General features: G+C 34.1%; 1 protein-coding gene across 1 annotated transcript in view; it reads right to left on the bottom strand.

The window, feature by feature from the left end:
* Positions 1 to 20721, bottom strand: part of LOC128556119 (E3 ubiquitin-protein ligase rnf213-alpha-like) — a 51155-nt gene that overhangs the window by 11521 nt on the left and 18913 nt on the right. The window contains exons 7-24 of the mRNA XM_053540040.1: positions 17498 to 17647; positions 16682 to 16849; positions 15782 to 16028; positions 15228 to 15326; positions 14851 to 14998; positions 14481 to 14617; positions 11641 to 11715; positions 11147 to 11253; positions 9918 to 10056; positions 9052 to 9244; positions 8091 to 8307; positions 6148 to 6294; positions 5608 to 5713; positions 4794 to 4938; positions 4174 to 4342; positions 2314 to 2447; positions 1707 to 1904; positions 1205 to 1327 (exon numbers count right to left, since the gene is read on the bottom strand). Coding sequence (XP_053396015.1) covers positions 1205 to 1327; positions 1707 to 1904; positions 2314 to 2447; positions 4174 to 4342; positions 4794 to 4938; positions 5608 to 5713; positions 6148 to 6294; positions 8091 to 8307; positions 9052 to 9244; positions 9918 to 10056; positions 11147 to 11253; positions 11641 to 11715; positions 14481 to 14617; positions 14851 to 14998; positions 15228 to 15326; positions 15782 to 16028; positions 16682 to 16849; positions 17498 to 17647 — 2702 coding nt within the window. The remainder of the gene's footprint in view (positions 1 to 1204; positions 1328 to 1706; positions 1905 to 2313; positions 2448 to 4173; positions 4343 to 4793; positions 4939 to 5607; positions 5714 to 6147; positions 6295 to 8090; positions 8308 to 9051; positions 9245 to 9917; positions 10057 to 11146; positions 11254 to 11640; positions 11716 to 14480; positions 14618 to 14850; positions 14999 to 15227; positions 15327 to 15781; positions 16029 to 16681; positions 16850 to 17497; positions 17648 to 20721) is intronic.

Below are 20721 nucleotides of genomic sequence, written 5' to 3'. Positions count from 1 at the left end.
TTGTAACATTGTATGTAGATTTAAGTCACAAGTTTAGATTTAGGAAATGTTTGAACATATTTAGAATTATTCATTTTATTCATTTTACAACCCATGCCTTACTACATCGGAAACAAAAACTTTTAATGTGTTCTTGATATTATTTCTTCATGGATCTATCTATTCTGCTTTGAACCATAATTCCATAGCAATGTGCATGACTAACACATACTTACAAATACACCAAGTACGCACTTTGGCTCAATGCTTAGTCATTATTCTTAATGGAGCTGCTGCCCCCAATATCACACGTTATTCTTTTCTTTGTTATATTGATTACCATTACAATTTATTTCAGTTTTAAAAGCAAACCCCAATTTGTTAAGTCCTAATAGAAATTATATACTTGTTAAAGTGTATTCTGTAGTAAACGACGAAACGAACTGCAAAGGAACACGGCGGAGCACAGCCTTGGACCGGTCTGAAGCAAAAACACTACTGGAGGGTTTAAACGGGTTCAAAGTGCGCTTCTATACCTATTCTTAACCCTCATCGTTCATAAAAGTATTATGACAGTGTACATAAATGTTATCCCTGATAGGTGAATCCTTAACACGCGCAAAGATAACAGAATTTATGGTACGTAAAACACAAAAAATCTTTTATTTCATGTAAAGATCAAACCTACACATGCACTAAAGTTGAAGTAGCCCAGTCCCGGTGGATTTTCAGAATATTACCTGAATTTTAAGATAAAATCTGAATAACGATAGTAAAATGTATGAAATACATACCCATGTCTTTTCTTAGCCGTATTAAAGCTATTTAGTATTTATGATATACTATATAATATATTATATATAATATAGTATTTACGTTCATTGAAGAACCTCTAATTGAAAAGTATACGACATAATATTTTACCACTGGCACATCTTCAGTCAAATGGGGGAAATTTGCAAACTCTTATCTTTACAAGTATGTTTGTGTACTTTTGTTGTATAAAGAGAGATGTAAATAAAAACAAATAAATGGTATCCGAATTTTTAGTTGTATTTAATTGGAGGTTCTACGGATAAAAATATCCAATAAAACTGGATTTATCCATATTGATAATATCATGCAGATAAAATGTTGTATCGTTATAAGTAAGGTCATTTCATTTTTCGTTTGACATATTTTGTGGAAGTCTATTCAAGTATTAATTTAATAAATAGATACTTACCTAAACCTCATATGAATTGCCATAATCTTCTTGACGATGTCAGTTGTCAAAATAAAATTTTCATCAGGATCATGTGGATATTGTATTCCCATAAATATGCACAACCTCATTATTTTATCATGTCTGTAAAACAGCTAAAATGTTTTAGAGAGTGCTTAATGAGGGAATACATATCGATAAACAAATACCGTTGTACAGAAATAACATGCAATAAATGCACATTCATGGTCACTGACACTGTGTCTGTATGAGAAAGCAAGCTCAACCCGGGGCTACAGGGCGTGGAAAGTAGCATGCATTCCCAATACCGTTCTTGAACAGGCGCAACCAAACGAGCCTGCAACATGTTCATACTAGTACGCTTTGCAGGATACATTGTTAATTGTAGTTGGAAACAGACATTATCGTCGTTTGCGTGTTTGGTTTTACTTTTGAAGGTTATCTGCATTTCTTTATAATTAAACTAAATTAAGCTAAAAGTGCCCGCTATATTCGTACTTACCTTGATAAAGAGTCGAAATCGTCTGATAACGACACACCATTCCTGACAAGTGAAGAATGTAAACTGCTGTTCATTATTCTTAATTCTAGCACTTGTCTTGTCAGTGGATCAATTAAATGCCCCGAATTTGGTTCTACATGAAATCCAAGGAATGTGAAGGTTGTATTGTCCGAGTTGAAAAGCAAACATGGATGTCTACTGGAAACACCAAAATATATTGAAATATAAAACGGTACATTATTCTGTTTTACCCCGAACAGTTATTTATATTATAATTACGTTCAGTGTGTAATAAGTAGTCTTTGATTGCTGATTCATTCTTTTTGTTGTAATAAAGAAACTATAATTTTGATAATTTGAAAACTGTCTGACGTCTAATGGCATTTTGCCTTTTATTGAACCTAAACGGTTAATCCAGACTAATATATACTGGTGGATACTGCTCCTTGCAATCTGTGATGTATTTAGAACATGTATCCTAAAGATGTAACAAATAAAGGCACTAGTAATGAAGAAATCACTCGAAACTGCCAATAACACAAGCGAATTCTTTTCTAAAACGCATTGTTGTTGTATACATAGTATCACTGACAATGAAAAAAATCACCTGTCTTCCCATTTATGTTTTAGCTGTATCTCATCAAGCAAACCATCAAGCATCTCTTCTGTCTCAACATTGGTTTTCGATTTTAAAGACTGGTTTGATTCATCAGTGAAGCGTAATGAGCGAGTAGCGAAATCCTACAGAACAGGGTTTTAATGATTTGTATATTGTACTTTACTACAAATCATGGATACAAGGTAAGATATATTCTTATTGTCTCATTGTGAGAGTCCTAATAAAGTAGAAACCTTGGTGGTGTTTTGTTAAAAAAGGCAAGATGACATGTGTCAATTTGATTAGACATTCATGTAGAATGTGTGGTAAACGTTAACCTAAACAAAGTATACTGAAACATTTTAATGGTGAGATAATGGTTATAAACTATATATCTTTTATCAAAAGATGTGAACATGTAATGACTGCCAATTTTAATTTGCCACGGACAATATTTGGAAAAAACGCCTAGTACATTTTGTACTTCTAAAAAGTCTTTAAACTTAGAAATGATACTGAATGATAGCCCATACCTACCATATACCAACTAACAACTTTCATTATTCTAGTCCTATCATTTTACTAGGTATTGTACTATAATATTTCCCATAGGAAATTTACGATTTCCTATGGGAAACGGTCCTTTCCCATGGGAAAATGGCTTTCTAATGGGAAACATTTTGGAAGATTTTTACAATGGATATTCCTATGGGAAGTACTTACTTTCTTATTTTCATTTAAAACTATCAGACACATTATAGCTGTCTTATAAAAATACTTTTATTGTACATGTTAGATTTTTTTTGTAAAAAAAGATTACTTAGTCTTCTCATGGGAAATAATTCCTTTGGAAATCCCATAGAACATTCAATTTTGTTACCTAGGGAAAAGTTTCACATGGGAATACGTTTCTATAGGAAAGACTTCCTGTAGGAAATTGTTCCCTAAGGAAAGGTTTTCCATGGGAATAAGTGCATATAGGAAAGATTTCCTGTAGGATTTTTTTCCACAGGGAAGAATTGTCCAATAAATTTTATGATGAAAGTTTAAGAACAACATGAAAAATGTCGAATTTCGTTTTTTAGCAGCCCATCTGATTAGCTCAAAAGGGAGAGCGCAGATCTACGGATTGCGATGTCGTGAGTTCGATCCCTCGGCGACGCGTAGTCCGCACTATGTTCTCCAATACGATTGTGTCTGAAATCATTTGCTCTTAACCTCTGATTCATACATGTGGGGAAGTTGACAGTTAGACTTGCCGAAAACAGGTTTGTACTGGTACAGAATACAGGAACAATTATTAGGTTAACTGAGCGCCGTTAATAACTAAAAAATATTAATATAGACATGCTACATGATACAATCATTGTGTACACTAGGGTAGCGCGTTCATATTGACTCACTGATGAAAATAGTGACGTCACGCTCTATGTATAAAATGGTAATACAATCGCTTTGGAATTTATTAGCAATTACAAGTTTCAAATCCAGCAAGCCCATTTGGAAGCAAAGAATAAAAAGTTCATGTATAAATCTAAGTAAAAAGATCTAACCGGAAAACAAATGAACCAACTGTATAGAAGAAGTCCGGAATTGTTTTAATTTAATATGGCATTTAAATGGCCTTAAATCTGCATTTCAATACTCTGAGCGGGAGTTGCTAACAATAAGCACAAACATGTCAAATATCATTACTCCTGTCATGGGAAGTGCATGGGGTTATTGAAAGAGTGGGTATGCTAAAGGTGGTCAGACGGACGGACCAATGGACTGACAGACTGCGAATGATAAAGATACAATTCCCCAAAAATTAGTAGACATAATCAAGGCACTGTGCCCTTTTAATTAAGCACAATCACAAATACTTACTCTGGACATCTTTAGAAGAAACTCCAGTACAAACACTGAAAAGTCTGTGCCTTGTTTAAATGAAAATTCTCCTACAAAAGGATTGTTTTCAAAGGCAATCAGTTGTCGATTCAGAAACATGACAAAGTAATGTACATCTCTCCAAGATGGTTCTTCTAATCCACAGTGTCTAAATAAAATATATATAATACGCATTACAAACAAATATTACAAACAAGCAAATGGAAATGACGCGTGACATGATACCCACCAAGTCACATTTTACAAAGACTAGGTTGACCAGTCCTAGCACTTTCCTCTTAATGCTGAGCGCCAAGCGAGGAATCTACTAGAACCAGTTTATACGTCTTTAGTATGACGCGGCCGGCGATCGAAACCACCACCTTCCGCACTCAAAGCGTGCTTATAAATAAATAAATAAATAAATAAATAATAAAAACATAAATAAATAAATAAATAAATTTATACAATAATTGAAGGTTATTTACAGCACGGGTATCATCTTACATAGCAGACGTCAGATGGATTTTTTTATGTAGGAGTAACGTCACTGGAAATGTCAGTCCAGTGCTTAAGAAATCGTATTCTATAACAAATAAACATTGAATAAATTTTAGTACCTGAGTATAGTTTGAAGACATGATTCAATATCACTCTTAAACTGCACTTTTGTCTTGTCTGTACGCATCAGATACCGGTAAGGCCTTTGGAAAACGTCACTTCTGTACATTTCATCATCAAACAGCTGATCAGAGTCATCGTAATCTGAATTTGCAGTATATTAAATGGAGCAACTGATGAGGATAGTTTAATATATACACAAAAATAAACATTTGTCTTCAATCTTCAACAATGTACATATATGCAAATAAAAGTATACCAAATAAATAATTATACTGTACCTCCTAAACGGAGTTATGAGGGACTGGATGTGAAACATTTGTATTTAGTAAAATGTCTTGATTTATTTCCACTATTTAAAATCGCTTTTATCCCGGTCAGTAACCTCAAGAGCGCCTTTTATGAGTCAGATTATCACTACATCTCCTAAGAAAGTGACCACAGATATATGATACTCCACTGTTCAACTTGCAAATAATATAATTAAAAGAACCAAACAGCAGTTTACCACAAACAAACTGGAGAATTCTAAGGCAGTAGATAACAAACACAAGATAAAATCTTACACTTACAGGTTCTGTAGCAAATTTTAGGCAAACTAGAACACTTCTACGAATTACATCAAACAGTATATAAGGTCTCAATATTGACGAAGGACTTACGGATGAAAAGACGATTTCATCATAAAACCTACTTTTGCCTTTTTATGTTTACGCTGTCCATTATGCCCATAACAATGTAAATCAGTCGCAATGCGGTATCACAGTCCTTCAAATTGTAAAATTTAATTTTTATAAATACAAGTTATTTTACCTTGCGGAAGTATACCCTTATAGATGCACAAACATTCTTTGGGTGATCTACATGTACGGTTTGGAAGAACACTCAAAAGTGAATGCACGTATCTCCAGTTTGCATCCTTGAAATAGAAATATCATCATTGTGCTATTCATATCGCTTGATATTCATATTTATCAGGTTGGCATTTTATGTGTTGTTATTGTTACATTTCGTATTAATACAAGATGTATTCCTATGTTTTTCTTTTACTGAACGTGTTTGCTATTTAATCAGTTTAAACCAGAAATTTGAAATGACCTTAAAAAGGGGCTTATGCTATGAACAATGATCTCACAGACTATTATATTAAGACTATATAAATGTACTTAACTCTGAAATGTAGTTATGTGGTCAAGATCAAGAGTCAAATAGTTTATATAGGCTAACAAAACTACCATACGTCTATAGGTGAAAATGTCTAAACCTCATACCTTTGAGGACAAAAAATACATTCATATGAACACTTAACATGTAACATTGTTTTTAATGAACTGTTCAAGAACAATGACATACTTGTCCACTGTTTACAGATATAAGTAAAGGCGTGTTTTCTATCAGGAAAATATCAGTAAGTGACCTCCTCCAGATTAATCCCGTCTTGTCCCTCAGACAACCAAGGATGAGTAGGTTGAAAAGAAAATTATCTACTCCATTTTCGACCTATCATAAAAAAGCGTGTCACTTTTATTTGCCATTAACATAATGTTATTTTCAGCATGCTCATATGACAATTAAACATTTTAACACTGTTAGTTCAAGTGTCAGATTTTTATTAGTTTCAGTTATGTAATAAAAGCATGTCTTAGGTTCGAAAAGTTAACAACTATTATATGAAATAAAAGAAGTATTCAGACATAATAATAATAATTATTTTTGTTTTATACTGATCTGTTTTCTGTCACGTTTCTTTCAACAAGTAAAATGGAGTCATTCATTCATTCAGTCACTCATTTATAAACACATCTATGTTGTTTAAAGAATCGTTATTGTTTTCACATGAAAAGTACATTCAGTTCAGTGTAAGGTTGTACAACAGAAAAGTGGTCATTGAAAAATATTATATGTATCTCTTAAACATGGCGACATTTTAATTCTAATCGTTTTGATTCTGAGGACATAACACAACTACATTTATTACGTATTGGTCAATAGCAACACTGTTACTCACAGGAAGAAACTAAATTGAAAGAAAGCCACTGTGATTTTCTGTTTTAAAATACTGCTCGAACAATACAGGAATATACTTTCAGCGTAGTGTTTTCGTGTAGACACCTTGTTTTAGCAAGATGAAACTCTTAACAGAAACCGTCCTGTTTAATATTTCAAAAAAGTAGATTGTAATAAGTACATTGTTGTTTCTACCCGACAACACGCCCATCCCAAATCAGCTGTTGTCGGCCTTTCAGAGCAGGAAAAGGTTCGTGTTCTGCATGCTCTATGCACCTTATGACTGTTTCCTATTTCCAGGAATAAAACAGCACTTATCGCACAGACGTTATGGTTTTCGACAGGCAGTTTAACACTATATTTTTGTGTATCAAATCTTGACTATGATCATTTGAAAACTGGATTAAAGGATTGAAACATATAAAAGGGATTTCGATGACATAAAGTAGAAGAAATGAAATGTTTATGGAAATAGTGAGTGCTTTGGCACCAGTTGCTGTATATATATGAAACCCTCGTAGGATTCTTCCCTTGATAGAAAAAGAAAAAAGAACTTCATTGTGAGATCAATTTAAGCAGACTGAGTACTAAAGTTACGTATATTCCTGCAAAATACAATAAAACTATATTTGCAAAACTAATTTTCAGTTATGAAGAAAATATTGTAGGTATTATAATAAAAAGCACTTTATCTTGGCATAATCACATTAACTACACTAATTCTCAAGAAAATCAATTAATTGCTTTAATAACTGTCACCTATAAAACAATATTCTTTCTATTCGTAAGCTTAAAATGTTTTACACTGCATATTTATTTCACACATCTTTTATTAATAGCTGCAATACTTTATTCTGGACAACATTTATGACACACCATCTGCTTTTCTTTTTGTTTTCATAGAGAGTTGTTTCTGTTCTTCAAAAAACTAAAACAATGTCTGAACTAATGAATAATCAGTCCCTTTCATTTTATCATCAGACCTTCATACACTTTCCGTTCATCTTCTCCTCTCCAACTTTACACCTCTAATCGAAAAACTGAACCAAATAGCAGGTCATTCATGTATTCGGTATCATGTATACTTTGGATCACCATTCTTAACCTTTAGCCTGCTGGCGGCAAGTTATTCTGCTTTTGCGACTAGTGCAAGCCAAGATCAGTCGTGCAGGCTGAGCAGATCATGGTCTGCACTGTTCACTTTTCAGTCAGTAAATTTTCAGTGAAAACCGCTTCGAATAATAAATGGTATTGCCCAAATTGAATGTTTATTTATGCAAATATCTTACCTCATGATATATATCAATGTGGAAAATCCTAGGTTCTGGTTCATTTGGACGTAATGTGAACGGAAGTAGGCTTTTTATGACTTCCTCAGGACAGATACTTATCCCATTAAGAGCAATATACACAGAATCGACACGTGGAAATTTTTCTTTCATTCTTTCTACACACAATGACTTCCCAGCACCAGCTTGCCAGGATTTAATCACACGCACGGTAGATCTAAAGCATATATGTAATAGTCGTTGGATTCCATGAAAATTGTAAAATTAATCTTATCAGATTCGATTTAAATACATTGTTTTTAAATCCCGTTACCACATTTACAGCTCTTTAGACTGGTGATTTGACTGGTAACTTTTGAAAGTAAAGGCGTAATCAAGGAACATTATGTTTCTGAAAAGGGGAATCAAACAGGAATGGCAGAATTTATATAATACTTCCAGACATATATCGTTTTTTAAAAGCACTGACCTCCAGATTTGGGCTAAAACTCTTAATTTAGAAGTGAAATGCTATCATATTATGGACATTAAAATATTAATTTTGTTTTAAAACTATCTTAAGAAACGCCAAATCAAGAACAAAAACATTCCCGGGATGGGAATCAACTCCTGATCGCCGCGGCAATAAACATTTTCCAGCGGTCTAAGGGGGAATACGTAGTTAACGAACTGGATGTTAGCGACTAATTTCTTGAAATAATTTTTAAAAATCTTTCAATGCAAAACATTGTAATAAGTATGTGTAATAGAATTGTTCATTTCAACATATTCTCAATACTTATAACTGTACTGTATGTTACCCAAAGTCATGAAAAACATTTCTTCTTTATACAGCTAACGCAAGTTTCAGAACAAAATGTCAACGTTACCTTGTTATTACATCTCTGAATAATGTGTTAAAATTGCAAAAGATTTATTTTATCTGCAATTAAACTTTTTACCATTTTCTGATCAGTTTTACCTTTCTCTATCGGCAACAGCAGCAGGACTGAGTCTTGTACTAGAATTTTCCTGAACAGATAGTTTTGTTAACAAGTATTCTCTTACAGCTTCAGTACTTATTTGTAAAGGCTGTCTCTTGAATTTGTTCAATGATGCTAAGAAACCCGACTGTTTATTGCACCCACTGATCACTATAAGCCGATATGATGAACCTGTAAAGAGTATCTTAGTACTAACCTCCTGGACGAAAAGGACGAGGTATCAAAATAAAACTTGTATAACAAATCATAATTTCTATATATCAGTTTGCAAAATAAACTTAAGAGTATTATCACTTTAAAGTGTTGAGCACTCCCGAGTTAACGTTGATATAGATACATATACCAGTTAGATTGCAGAAAGGTGAATGCTGTGGATATACAATTTTTGCGCTAAAAGAACAAAAAAGTTTTAGAAAAATATATCCGTGTATCTCATAATTAAGTTTTTTCAAAGAAGGAAGTAAATACATAGAGAATTTTTGAGGATAACATCAAATAATAGACGGCAGAAAGGATTGAGGATAAGCATTCTATGTAACAGAATTGAGGACTACAATGTACTTTATAAACCTCTCGAAACTCTGTTATTTATTTAAGCACCAACAGCGAGTCCAGCAGGAAAAGCAACATTGGAAGAACGCAGTTACCAACGCAGCATACCGGTCCAAATGTACGCATCGCGGACTTTGAAGTCTACGTAATTAAATATTTGATTTCGTCACTTTTGATCGTTGGTGAAAACGGAAACTATGTGACCTTCTGTGAATTCTTAACATAATCTTTTGAAAAACATAAATATAGCTTAATTAGACATGACAATAAATTCATAATGATGCAACTGTACCTGCATGTGTCTCCTTCAGGTATTCCTCAACACATCTCTCGGTATATTCATCCACGTCGTATGTCAACATGTCCGCATTGACCAGACAATAAATTTTCTTTGATCCACTATAGAAAACACGCCTCAAAAACATGTCAATCTGAAACAGAACATTTCCTCGCTATCTATATACACGTAATTTGACGCACACAAATACAAAACTAAGGACAAAGTCGTCATCATAGCATAAATATCAAAATCCGTTTATTGCAACAAACTGTTCCAGCTTTTACAATTTTTTTATACGGGAAGCAGCGTAAGTAATATACAGTTATATTCAAAGATTTGATAAGCGTCTTTTTTTCCAGAAGGCATGTTTTATGTATAAGTGTCAACTGGCTTACATCCATCTTATATTATATAAATGAAAGGTTTCTGCAAAAGCCACAGACAAATAAGACATCCTTAACATCTAATACAAACTTAAATTTTTATATACCAAATACAAACTGTGAAATATTTAAAGGAAGTTTTTTTTACTCAGGGCCGATTGTATGGAATTGTTTGCCAATAGAAATCAAAACCTCATCTTCATTGTCATGTTTTAAATTTAACTGTATAAAATGGATCGATGAATGAATGGATTTTAATGCTAACTACATTTCATGTATTTTTATTTTATTGTATGCATATATAATTTCTTCTTTGATTTCTGTTAAATATTTGTTACTATGATTACAATACCGTACATTCTAGTCGTTCTTTCTAGTCGTAAGAGGGCCCCATGGAAGATTATCTTTGCTAAATGGGTTACCCTCTATAAATAAAGAATTAACTTATACTTACTTACTTACTTACTAGTTAGGCACTACCACAACTGCTTACTTATCTGGTTGGTTATAAAGGTTTTAACTTAATCTGCTGCAAATAATGTTGAAGATAGAAAAAATGCATAACATTTCGAATTGTGTTTTGTTTCTCATGTCACAAGTCTAGTCAAAATGTGAGAGGGCTCCGTTATAAAACTCCTTTGAAAGACAAAAAACAATGAAGATATCAAACTTAACGTAAACGCTAATAAGTTATAGGAAGCCGATGTACAAATAATAAGTGATAATATCATGAAGCATACCATTATGCCATTTAGATCATACCCCTGATTGAATATTTAAAATGTTGCAAGTCTGTCAAATGACATAATATTTTTGATACAGTTATCTATTAACAATAACAGTTAAAAAAATTGGTACCTCATCCGTTTTCGTTTCCTTTGTACATGTAAGTACTTCATCGGGTTGTGGTAGGGGCTGATCTTTGTCCGCCATATAAACAGTCAACGCAGTAATGAAAACGCTTTCTAGAAATATCAAAAACGAAAATAATACATTTTGATCTGAAAGCAAAAAAGTCATTGCTACATTTTGCTCCTTTCCAGTAAATGTGTTATACGTTCTTCTACTGCCCATTGTATATTTCGTATTTAATTCATGTATTTCTTAATACATATATTTTAATATGTGTTCTACATATTTTTTCTGATTATCTAGCTAAGTATGGCAGAAAATTATTACAACACAGAGGACAAGATGTTTGATGTTCTTTACAAAATACAACCTGTAAAGCCAATGTATATGCTATTAGAAGCAAATTTGATAGTTCCTTACACAGCTATTCATCTAAAACCATCTCTTATCCATCCTTAAGATAAGCAAAACAATAATTAAGCGTGAAATATAAATCTTACCATCTTCACAAATCACTAGGTTTGGTTGATCTTCTTTGAATACTGTATGTAGAGATCGATTGATATATGTAGTGTCTAAATAAAAAGAGAATAAAGACGCTAATTAAATACAAATTATAAAACATATGGAAATAGAGAAAAGTGGAAACTTCACAGGTCACTCAACACGACAAAAACGAAAATGTTGCAGGCCAGGTTTGATTGAGCCTGTTCATGGACGGTAGTGGAAATGCATGCTACCGTCCACGCCCTCTAGCCCCGGGTTGAGCAGAACTCAACATTTACACATGATTAAAGTACAAAAAGCAATTTAGGAACATCCGCAGATGTAATTAAACGGCGGTGAACATGGAACCTTCAATGATACACGTGTTGAGGCGTGTAATTCCATGAAGAGCGGCGTTTGGTCCCCAGATCAAGTAAAGGGTTTGCCCCAAACGAGAAAACAATTCGCAGAACTAAACAAACTGGAATTTAGGAAGGGGATCTGAGGTTATGGAGCCTGCGCATCACTGGAACAGTCAAAAGACAAAAGTAAAAAGCAGGCACCAATATCCAAAAGGTGATTAAACAATACCCAAGGCTATGAAAGCGGGAGTATTGGAACCACCCAGGCCGAAATGGTCATGTTGAGAAACTAAACAGTACCAATAACACAACATAAAAGTCGTGCTGAACGTTCTGAGAAGATCGAAATATAACAGCCCTGACTGAATGTACGGGGAGACTTTTTACGGCCGCCACACGGCACAAACAACGCTGCTGTGATAATAAAATAGAGAAAAGTGGAAACTTCACAAGTCGCTCAACACGACAAAAACGAAAATGTCGCAGGCTCGGTTTGATTGAGCCTGTTCATGGACGGTAGTGGAAACGCATGCTACCGTCCACGCCCTTTAGCCTCAGGTTGAGCAGAACTCAACATTTACACATGCTAAAAGCACAAAAAGCAATTTAGAGACATCCGCAGATGTATTCAAACGGCGGTGAACATGGAACCTTCGTGATACACGTGTTGAGGCGTGTAATTCCATGAAGAGCGGCGTTTGGTCCCCAGATAAAGTAAAGGGTTTGCCCCAAACGAGAAAACAATGGGCAGAATTAAACAAACTGGAATTTAGGAAGGGGATCTGAGGTTATGGAGCCTGCGTATCACAGGAACTGTCAAAAGACAAAATTAAAAAGCAGGCACCATATCCAAGGGGTGATTAAACAATACCCAAGGCTATGAAAGCTGGAGTATTGGAACCACCCAGGCCGAAATGGTCATGTTGAGAAACTAAACAGTACCAATAACACGACATAAAAGTCGTGCTGAACGATCTGAGAAGACCGAAATATAACAGCCCTGTTTGAATGTACGGGGAGACATTTTACGGCCGCCACACGGCACAAACAACGCTGCTGTGATAATAAAATAGAGAAAAGTGGAAACTTCACAGGTCGCTCAACACGACAAAAACGAAAATGTTGCAGGCTTGGTTTGATTGAGCCTGTTCATGGACGGTAGTGGAAACGCATGCTGCCGTCCACGCCCTCTAGCCCCAGGTTGAGCAGAACTCAACATTTACTCATGCTACACACTTTCATTTATTTAGTCATTTTTAATCTTGTATCATAGAAGCTTGCTTTGTAGATCATACATATAGGTGAACCTTGGCGACCACATGTATTAAGCAGTCGGTTGTCTTAAACAGCCAGACAGCTAACTTTTCCTCTAACTTCAGCCACCTGCTTTGCGCAGTAGGATTGTTTAACTTCCTTGTCAGGCTGCTTAATACAGATTTGACAGTATATGTATCTTTTAATTTGGCCTTAAAATATGTGTGGTTTTAATTTTGTAAATATTTCTAATTCGCAAAAGCTACAAACATTTCTATATCCCAGATCCGGTCACTTACACAGTACCATGGATCGTAATGTCGGCATGCCGATCATCGAGTGAAATGTACATTTTCCGTTTCAGTTTGACGGAAGCGATTATGTGTAATGACGCTTATTGTTAAAAATGTCACCAGATCTTCATAATGCACTGAAATAATAGTTCTTGGCCATAATGACCAAATTTAGTTGGCAAGCCAAGTTAACCTTAAAAACCCTTTACTGAAGTACTAATTTCCTGAATACAAAAAGGCAAATAAGTAGAAGGAAATATAAAAAACAAGATTATTGCACTTTTACACATCTACCACTGAAAAGCTTAAGATCTGATAGAAGTCATGAAACCAAGACTTTCATAAAAATAATTGAAAATACGTATCATTTTCTCTACGTACGAAAGTGATAACGCCGTGGACCTACTTATTAACTTAATGGTGGCATATAAGTGTACAAAATGCAAAATGGATGCAGGAAATACCAATGCGTTTCGAATTAAAACGTGAGACGAATTGTTCCTGGCCGGTAGACTTTCACACCTTATAATGTTAAAAAGGTGTACAAAGATCGGAACTACCGCTAACTCAGTTATTTTTAAAGTTATGTCAAAACTGTGTGCTCGTGCAAACGCTGACACGTGATTGTACCATTTAAAAAAAGACTAGTTAATGCATTAGATAGTGAACACTATTGACAAGTATCAACATAACACAGAGCTAGACGTTACCAGATCGCGACCTTCATCGTTTGAAACTTTGATTAATGATTAGTATTTCATTCTCCTTAAATGAGGGTGAAGTGAGATCACCTATTGTTAGAAAATAACATTCTTATGCATAGGAAAGCAACAAAGTCTTTGTCAAATTCTACTTAAGCCTTTTGTGATTTTATCGATTTATTACGAGTAACATGTTTGAAGGATAATATCAATATGAAGATCACTTCCACTTCTATAATCTTACTTTTCTTTTCTAAGATACTCAAGATGATTGCAATGTGCTTTAAACTAAGGCAGTCTCGAAAGCTGAAGGACAGAGCTTGAAGAAAGTCTCTCCACAAGGCGTTGAGATTTTGAATCAGTGGTCCTGAACCGACAGAACTAAAATAAATATAACACAAAAGTTACAACTTATGCGTATTGAAAACAATCAACATTAAAAGTAAATACAATGTACTTTCTTTAAGTCAGTTTCATTCATACACATTTATTATGACCTCGGCAACGACCTTAGAAACTTTTAAGCTAAGGTATCGCGTATAAACAAAGGTCTAACAAATGTAACTAAAATGCCAAGATACTGTAAATTTGTTTTGTAAAAACAAACTGTGTACCTTTCCTTTCTCAATTTTGTTATGAGAGTTGTTATCAGAGTATGAATATCCACTTGTTGAGGTTGCTTTTTAATTTGCTCATCGGATTGAGTCAGTGGTTTGTAATTATCCATTACCTCTTTTTCATGATCCATACTCCAGACTGAACCTGGCTCAATAAAATGTCTTAACATTATAATATATGACGGAAATGATGCACATTTGAAATACAATTGTTCATGTTTGAAACGGGTTTACAAATTTAACCAAACACCATATCGATTCATAGTTATTGCCATATTTCAATTTATATGTTAAGCATTATTTATGGAAACATCAAACTGATGTATATATATGTTAACAATAGATCACAGATAGTAGAACAAAACTCAAATAACCAGCTCTGGTATCCTCTGGATCGACTTCCTCTATTGCTCTGTTAGTTAAAGGAATATTTAAAGTTTTTTGAGCATCTGCCATTGCTTCCAATAAGTCACCTAACAAAACAAAACAAACAAAGATGTAAATAAGAATGAAAACGATTCCGGCACTAGACATATTTGAACTGCTATACAAACAGAGGTGCGGGATCTTGGAAAAAAAAGACTTCATACATATTTCTGCAATTTTGCTTTTCAAATATGAGACTAAGAACTATCTGATGATAAAATATAAAAAGTTAATTTGGAAGCATTCATTACAACCAAGCAATATAATTGCAGACTTGAAGTCTGTTCATGATATGTAATAAGATTCGCATCTACTAGCAAACCTACATATACCGACTTGAGAAGAATTCTAATATACAAATGGAATGAAATACATGATCCCAAAAGAGAATGAATATGACAACACTGAATCCATTAAGATGATTACTAAAATTGCAATATAACGTACTCGTGCATACAATTCAAATGTTTTAAAATGTAATTTATAATTATATATAACGAACCTGGGGAGCAATTGTCTTTCAAGAAAGACAACATTGGATAGACAAGCTCTGATGGTTCAGAGTCTGTTCCAACTTTCCCAAGCTCTTTCTGTAGGATAAACAGCTGGTCGTTAGTGAAATGGTTCAATTCCGAACAACGCCTACGTGCTTCCTTGATGTACAGCAGCCATTCAGCAAAACAAACCTCCATAAACTTGGCTATATCTAAAATCATGTCGAGTATGTCTCCAGTCTTTGTCATTCTTCCCTGAAGAAATGATAAATAAGAGATTTTACTGCCCCCGTCTTGTCATTATTTGAGGTTTAAATGAGCAACTGGGCAGAACGATTGACCTTTCGCAAGCCAGTACAGCTTCCTTACATGTAATAAGTTCAAACATAAACGCGGTCCAAGAAGACAACGAAGCCAATAATTGACGTCTACACTATATTTATGCTTTACAACACGAACTAAATAGTACTAAGGCCTAGACATTGAGGCCCTCTGCTAAATAACATTTGATCACTAATCACACCAGTTTCTGAATTAAAGTCTGTTAAAATCATATTTCGCGGCCATAAAAGGCCACGTAAAACATATTACGATGACGTATACAAATACTCTGGTACAATGTAAGCTAAGCATCTTTTATATAATCGAACTAATGGCAAACTAAATACTGCAACGTAAAAGCACATTTGGCATGGCCATTGCTTAATCGCTAAATTGGCCACATGTAACTTCAGTAATGTTAAAAGAAAAACATATACTATGTAGACTTCTGACTAACTTTGTAAAAGTCTTTTTATTGTCTAATGTGTCATATGTAAGAGGAGTATATTTAGCTATGTCCCCTAGCCAAAAATCTATTATAAGTAAATTTGGCATAAGTTATTATGGTAGTTAAATAAAATAAAAACCTGTAGCTGTTGGTCTACATTCTCGAAACCAAACTGTAAAACTACACACACTCCTTTGTTAAGGTCAGGGTCACAGTGAAATCTTGCAGTCCAGTTTTTGAACAGAAAACATCCAGCGGTACACAGCTTTGTATATATTATTCCCATTCTGGTGAAACCATCAACTATCTGTTAAAACATTTAGCATTTATGTTAGGTTCACAAAAATTTAAAAGATAGGGAATACAACCTTAAAGGATTTGATATTTGATTTAATAATAAGAAGTTATAAACATCGTAATTTGCACGTTCAAAGAAAAACGCTTTAACTTATGACAGTTTAGATTTATTGAATCATGCAAAATATGGCAGACAAATCTTTGATATGAAAGGCAGTTGTCAGCTAAATCAAATGACTAGGTGTACAGTTGAATTTAGTTCTAAGATTGTCTTTTAAATGTTTTGTATTCTGCCTTCAGTACTGGTGACCTCTACAAGGCGTTTGAACCCATTTGAGAGGTGACAATGCAAGACTGATATAAACTATATCTGTTGACGATTCAAGATGTTTCCATATTTTTCTGTTCAGCTCAGGCGGATTCTCTCATAAGGGTCGAGTGGAATCATTGGGACTAACTTTAAAAGATTTTGTATATTGTTGGCTCTGGTCAAGATGAACATTCAAACAAACGATTCATCATATCAAAAGTTCGGACAAGATAATGTTGATACAGGAGCGCCGCCTTTGAAAAAAAGTAATCATGGAATTCAGCAATTGAAACCAAAACTCCTAAAAGGTATATACATGTATACAACTTAAACACAAATTAAACTTGCCATTCTAAATCTGACAGCATTTTCAGTGTATTTTTCAAGTTTGCCTAAATTGCGTTGCAAGGACTGTATCTCTGAAAACGTCCAGTTCTTCAATTCTCTGTTGTCTGTCTGCTCTGGTACTGACAACTTCAGTATGTCTGCCAGTACATGCTATATAAGATAAGCACCAGTTGTTATGAAAAGTCGTTTAAGAAGTTTGTTTTAAGGCTATGAAGGCAGTTTGGTCATATTCGTCTATCTAATCAAATATTCATTACTCAAGCGATTTCCCAATATTATTATTTGATCTTTTTCTTACCCGATGAATGATATGGTATTGTAAATGATACATTTGCCTGTCGGAGTACCGACATATCATACTTTCTAACTTCACTAATTATAAGAGTTTCAATCCCTTGAGCTCAGTCCTCCAACTCTGATTCGTGAGGAAATGATGTTGATTACTTGAATGTGGAGAGAATGTTAGTACTGGTACAGAATCCAGAGACACTGTTTTCTAATAGTTTGAACTTTTATACAACTTATATACTGATGAAACCTGTGCTTGATAAAACAAGAGGGCCATGAAGGCCCTGTATTGCTCACCTGATCTAATGACCTAAAGATCATCAAGAGTAACATTCTGACCATGTTTCATTAAGATATGGTTATAAATTTGGCCTCTAAAGTGTTAACTAGCTTTTCCTTTGATTTGACCAGGTGACCTAGTTTTTTTAACCCACATGACCCAGATACAAACTTGACCTAAAGATCATCAAGATTAACATTCTGACCAAGTTTCATGAAGATACAGTCATAAATGTGGCCTTTAGAGTGTTAACAAGCTTTTCCTTTGATTTGACCTAGTGACCTAGTTTTTTATCCCACCTCACCTAGATTTGAACATGAACTATAGATCATCAAGGTTAACATTCTGACTTAGTTTCATTAAGATATGGTCATATATGTGGCCTCTACAGTGTTAACTAGCTTTTCCTTTGATTTGACCTGGTGACCCAGCTTTTGACCCTATATGACCCAGATTCAACTGGACCTTGAGATCATCAAGATTAACATTCTGACCAAGTTTCATTAAGATAAAGTCATAAATGTGGCCTCTAGACTGTAAACAAGCTTTTCCTTTGATCTGACCCGGTGACCTAGATTTTTGACCCCACCTGACCTAGATCTGAATATAAACTACATATCATCAAGATCAACATTCTGACTTAGTTTCATTATGATAAGGTCATACGTGTGGCCTCTACAGTGTTAACTAGCTTTTCATTTGGTTTAACCTGGTGACCTAGTTTTTGACTCTATATAAACCAGATTCAAACTGGACCTTGAGATCATCAAGATTATCATTCTCACCAGGTTTCATGAAGATACAATCATAAATGTGGCCTCTACAGTGTTAACAAGGTTTTCCTTTGATTTGACCTGTTGACCTAGTTTTTGACCCCACATGACCCAATATCAAACTCGTCCAAGATTTGATTGAGTGTAACATTCTGACCAAGTTTCATTAAGATTGGTCCAAAATTGTGACCTCTAGAATGTTAACAAGCTTTTCCTTTGATTTAACCTGGTGACCTAGTTTTTGATCTCAGATGACCAAATTTCAAACTCGTCCAAGATTTTATTAAGGGTAATATTCTGACCAAGTTTCATTAAGATTGGGCCAAAATTGTGACCTCTAGAGTGTTAACAAGCTTTTCCTTTGATTTGACCTAGTGACCTAGATTTTGACCCCAGATGACCCAATATCAAACTCGTCCAAGATTTGATTGAGAGTAATATTCTGACCAAGTTTCATTAAGATTGGGCTAAAATTGTAACCTCTAGAGTGTTAAAAGTCAAATTGTTGACGACAACGGACGGACGGACGGACGACTGACGACGGACGGACGACGGACACAGGGCGATCACAAAAGCTCACCTTTGACCACTTCGTGCTCAGGTGAGCTAAAAACCAATTAACAAACAAAATCACAATGGTATTCTTTTAAGTGCCATGAAGCGGCCATGAAATGTCTCCCAGTACTAAAGATAATATATCCAAGACTCAGTATTGATATAATAGTATGTGATACTTTGGGATTTTAGAATCAATTTAATCATTATGTACGAGAAAAGAATAATGTTGCGCTTAAGCCGTTAAGCCGGTGCTAATACGCATCAGAGGTGTTGAATAGTGTTCCTTTACCTCTCAAGAACAGGCTCATGATCAAAACCTGCTATTGTTTTGCTTCGTTGCATTCTGTTTCCAAACGGTCTTATTTTAGGCTTCAGATAGAGGAGCAACTTGGACAGTAAAAATGTCCCCACATCTGATGTTCCCAAATATAATCAGATTTGTTTTTATTTAGTTGTTTCATGCCTTTGGAGTACACAAATTAAATATTTTAGTTAACTATCGACAATTTTTCGTTATTTCATTGATTTTGCAAAGATAGCTGTAAATCAGCGACAGATATGTTACACTGCGAATTTTCATTCAAAAAACTATTTTAATATAGCATATAACAATATTTGTGTCCGTTATTTACCAGTTCAGATTAAATACTCTTTATAGTTTGATAAGAAATGAAGTTATTTATGTATCATGATTGATAAAATAAATCAAAATGTATGGAAAAAATAATTTAATTTACACAAATATCAATTGACATAAAACGCACTTCATACTGGATTATGAAATAAGATCTATATCATTATGTAGATTAACGCACTTGAATTGAATTGATGAGGGAAACATACTATATGTACAATATAACTGTTGGTTCTTAGATATATCCGAAAATACAGTCTTTTTGGAGAAAATAGTCAACCCATTTCGTGTAAACGTATCTGTCGCATTTTTAAATTGATTATTTGGCGTTACATTTGCTTTATATTTCATACATTTTGATATGATTCTATTTGAAAATAAAGAAACATAACCCAAAATGTATATGTTTTATATATTAAAAAAAACCGTAATTTGAACATCTAACATAAAAATAGAAATTGTAACGTATCTGTTTTATTCGTTATTTATGATGTCTTATTACCTCCAGATATCAATAATAAAACCGTAATCAACTTTTTTTCTAAAACTTTAAGTTAAGGTGATGATTATTCAAACAATTTAAACATTTTTACACATTTATAGCACAGTCGTATAACGTATCTGTTGTTTGTAACGTATATGTTTTTAATACGTTTCCATAAGTGAAAAATATGATATCTGAACTAAAAGT

This window comes from Mercenaria mercenaria, chromosome 4 (genome assembly GCF_021730395.1).
Source record: "Mercenaria mercenaria strain notata chromosome 4, MADL_Memer_1, whole genome shotgun sequence".
NCBI classification, from domain to species: Eukaryota; Metazoa; Mollusca; class Bivalvia; order Venerida; family Veneridae; genus Mercenaria; species Mercenaria mercenaria.
This window is presented reverse-complemented; position numbering and strand designations above follow the sequence as displayed.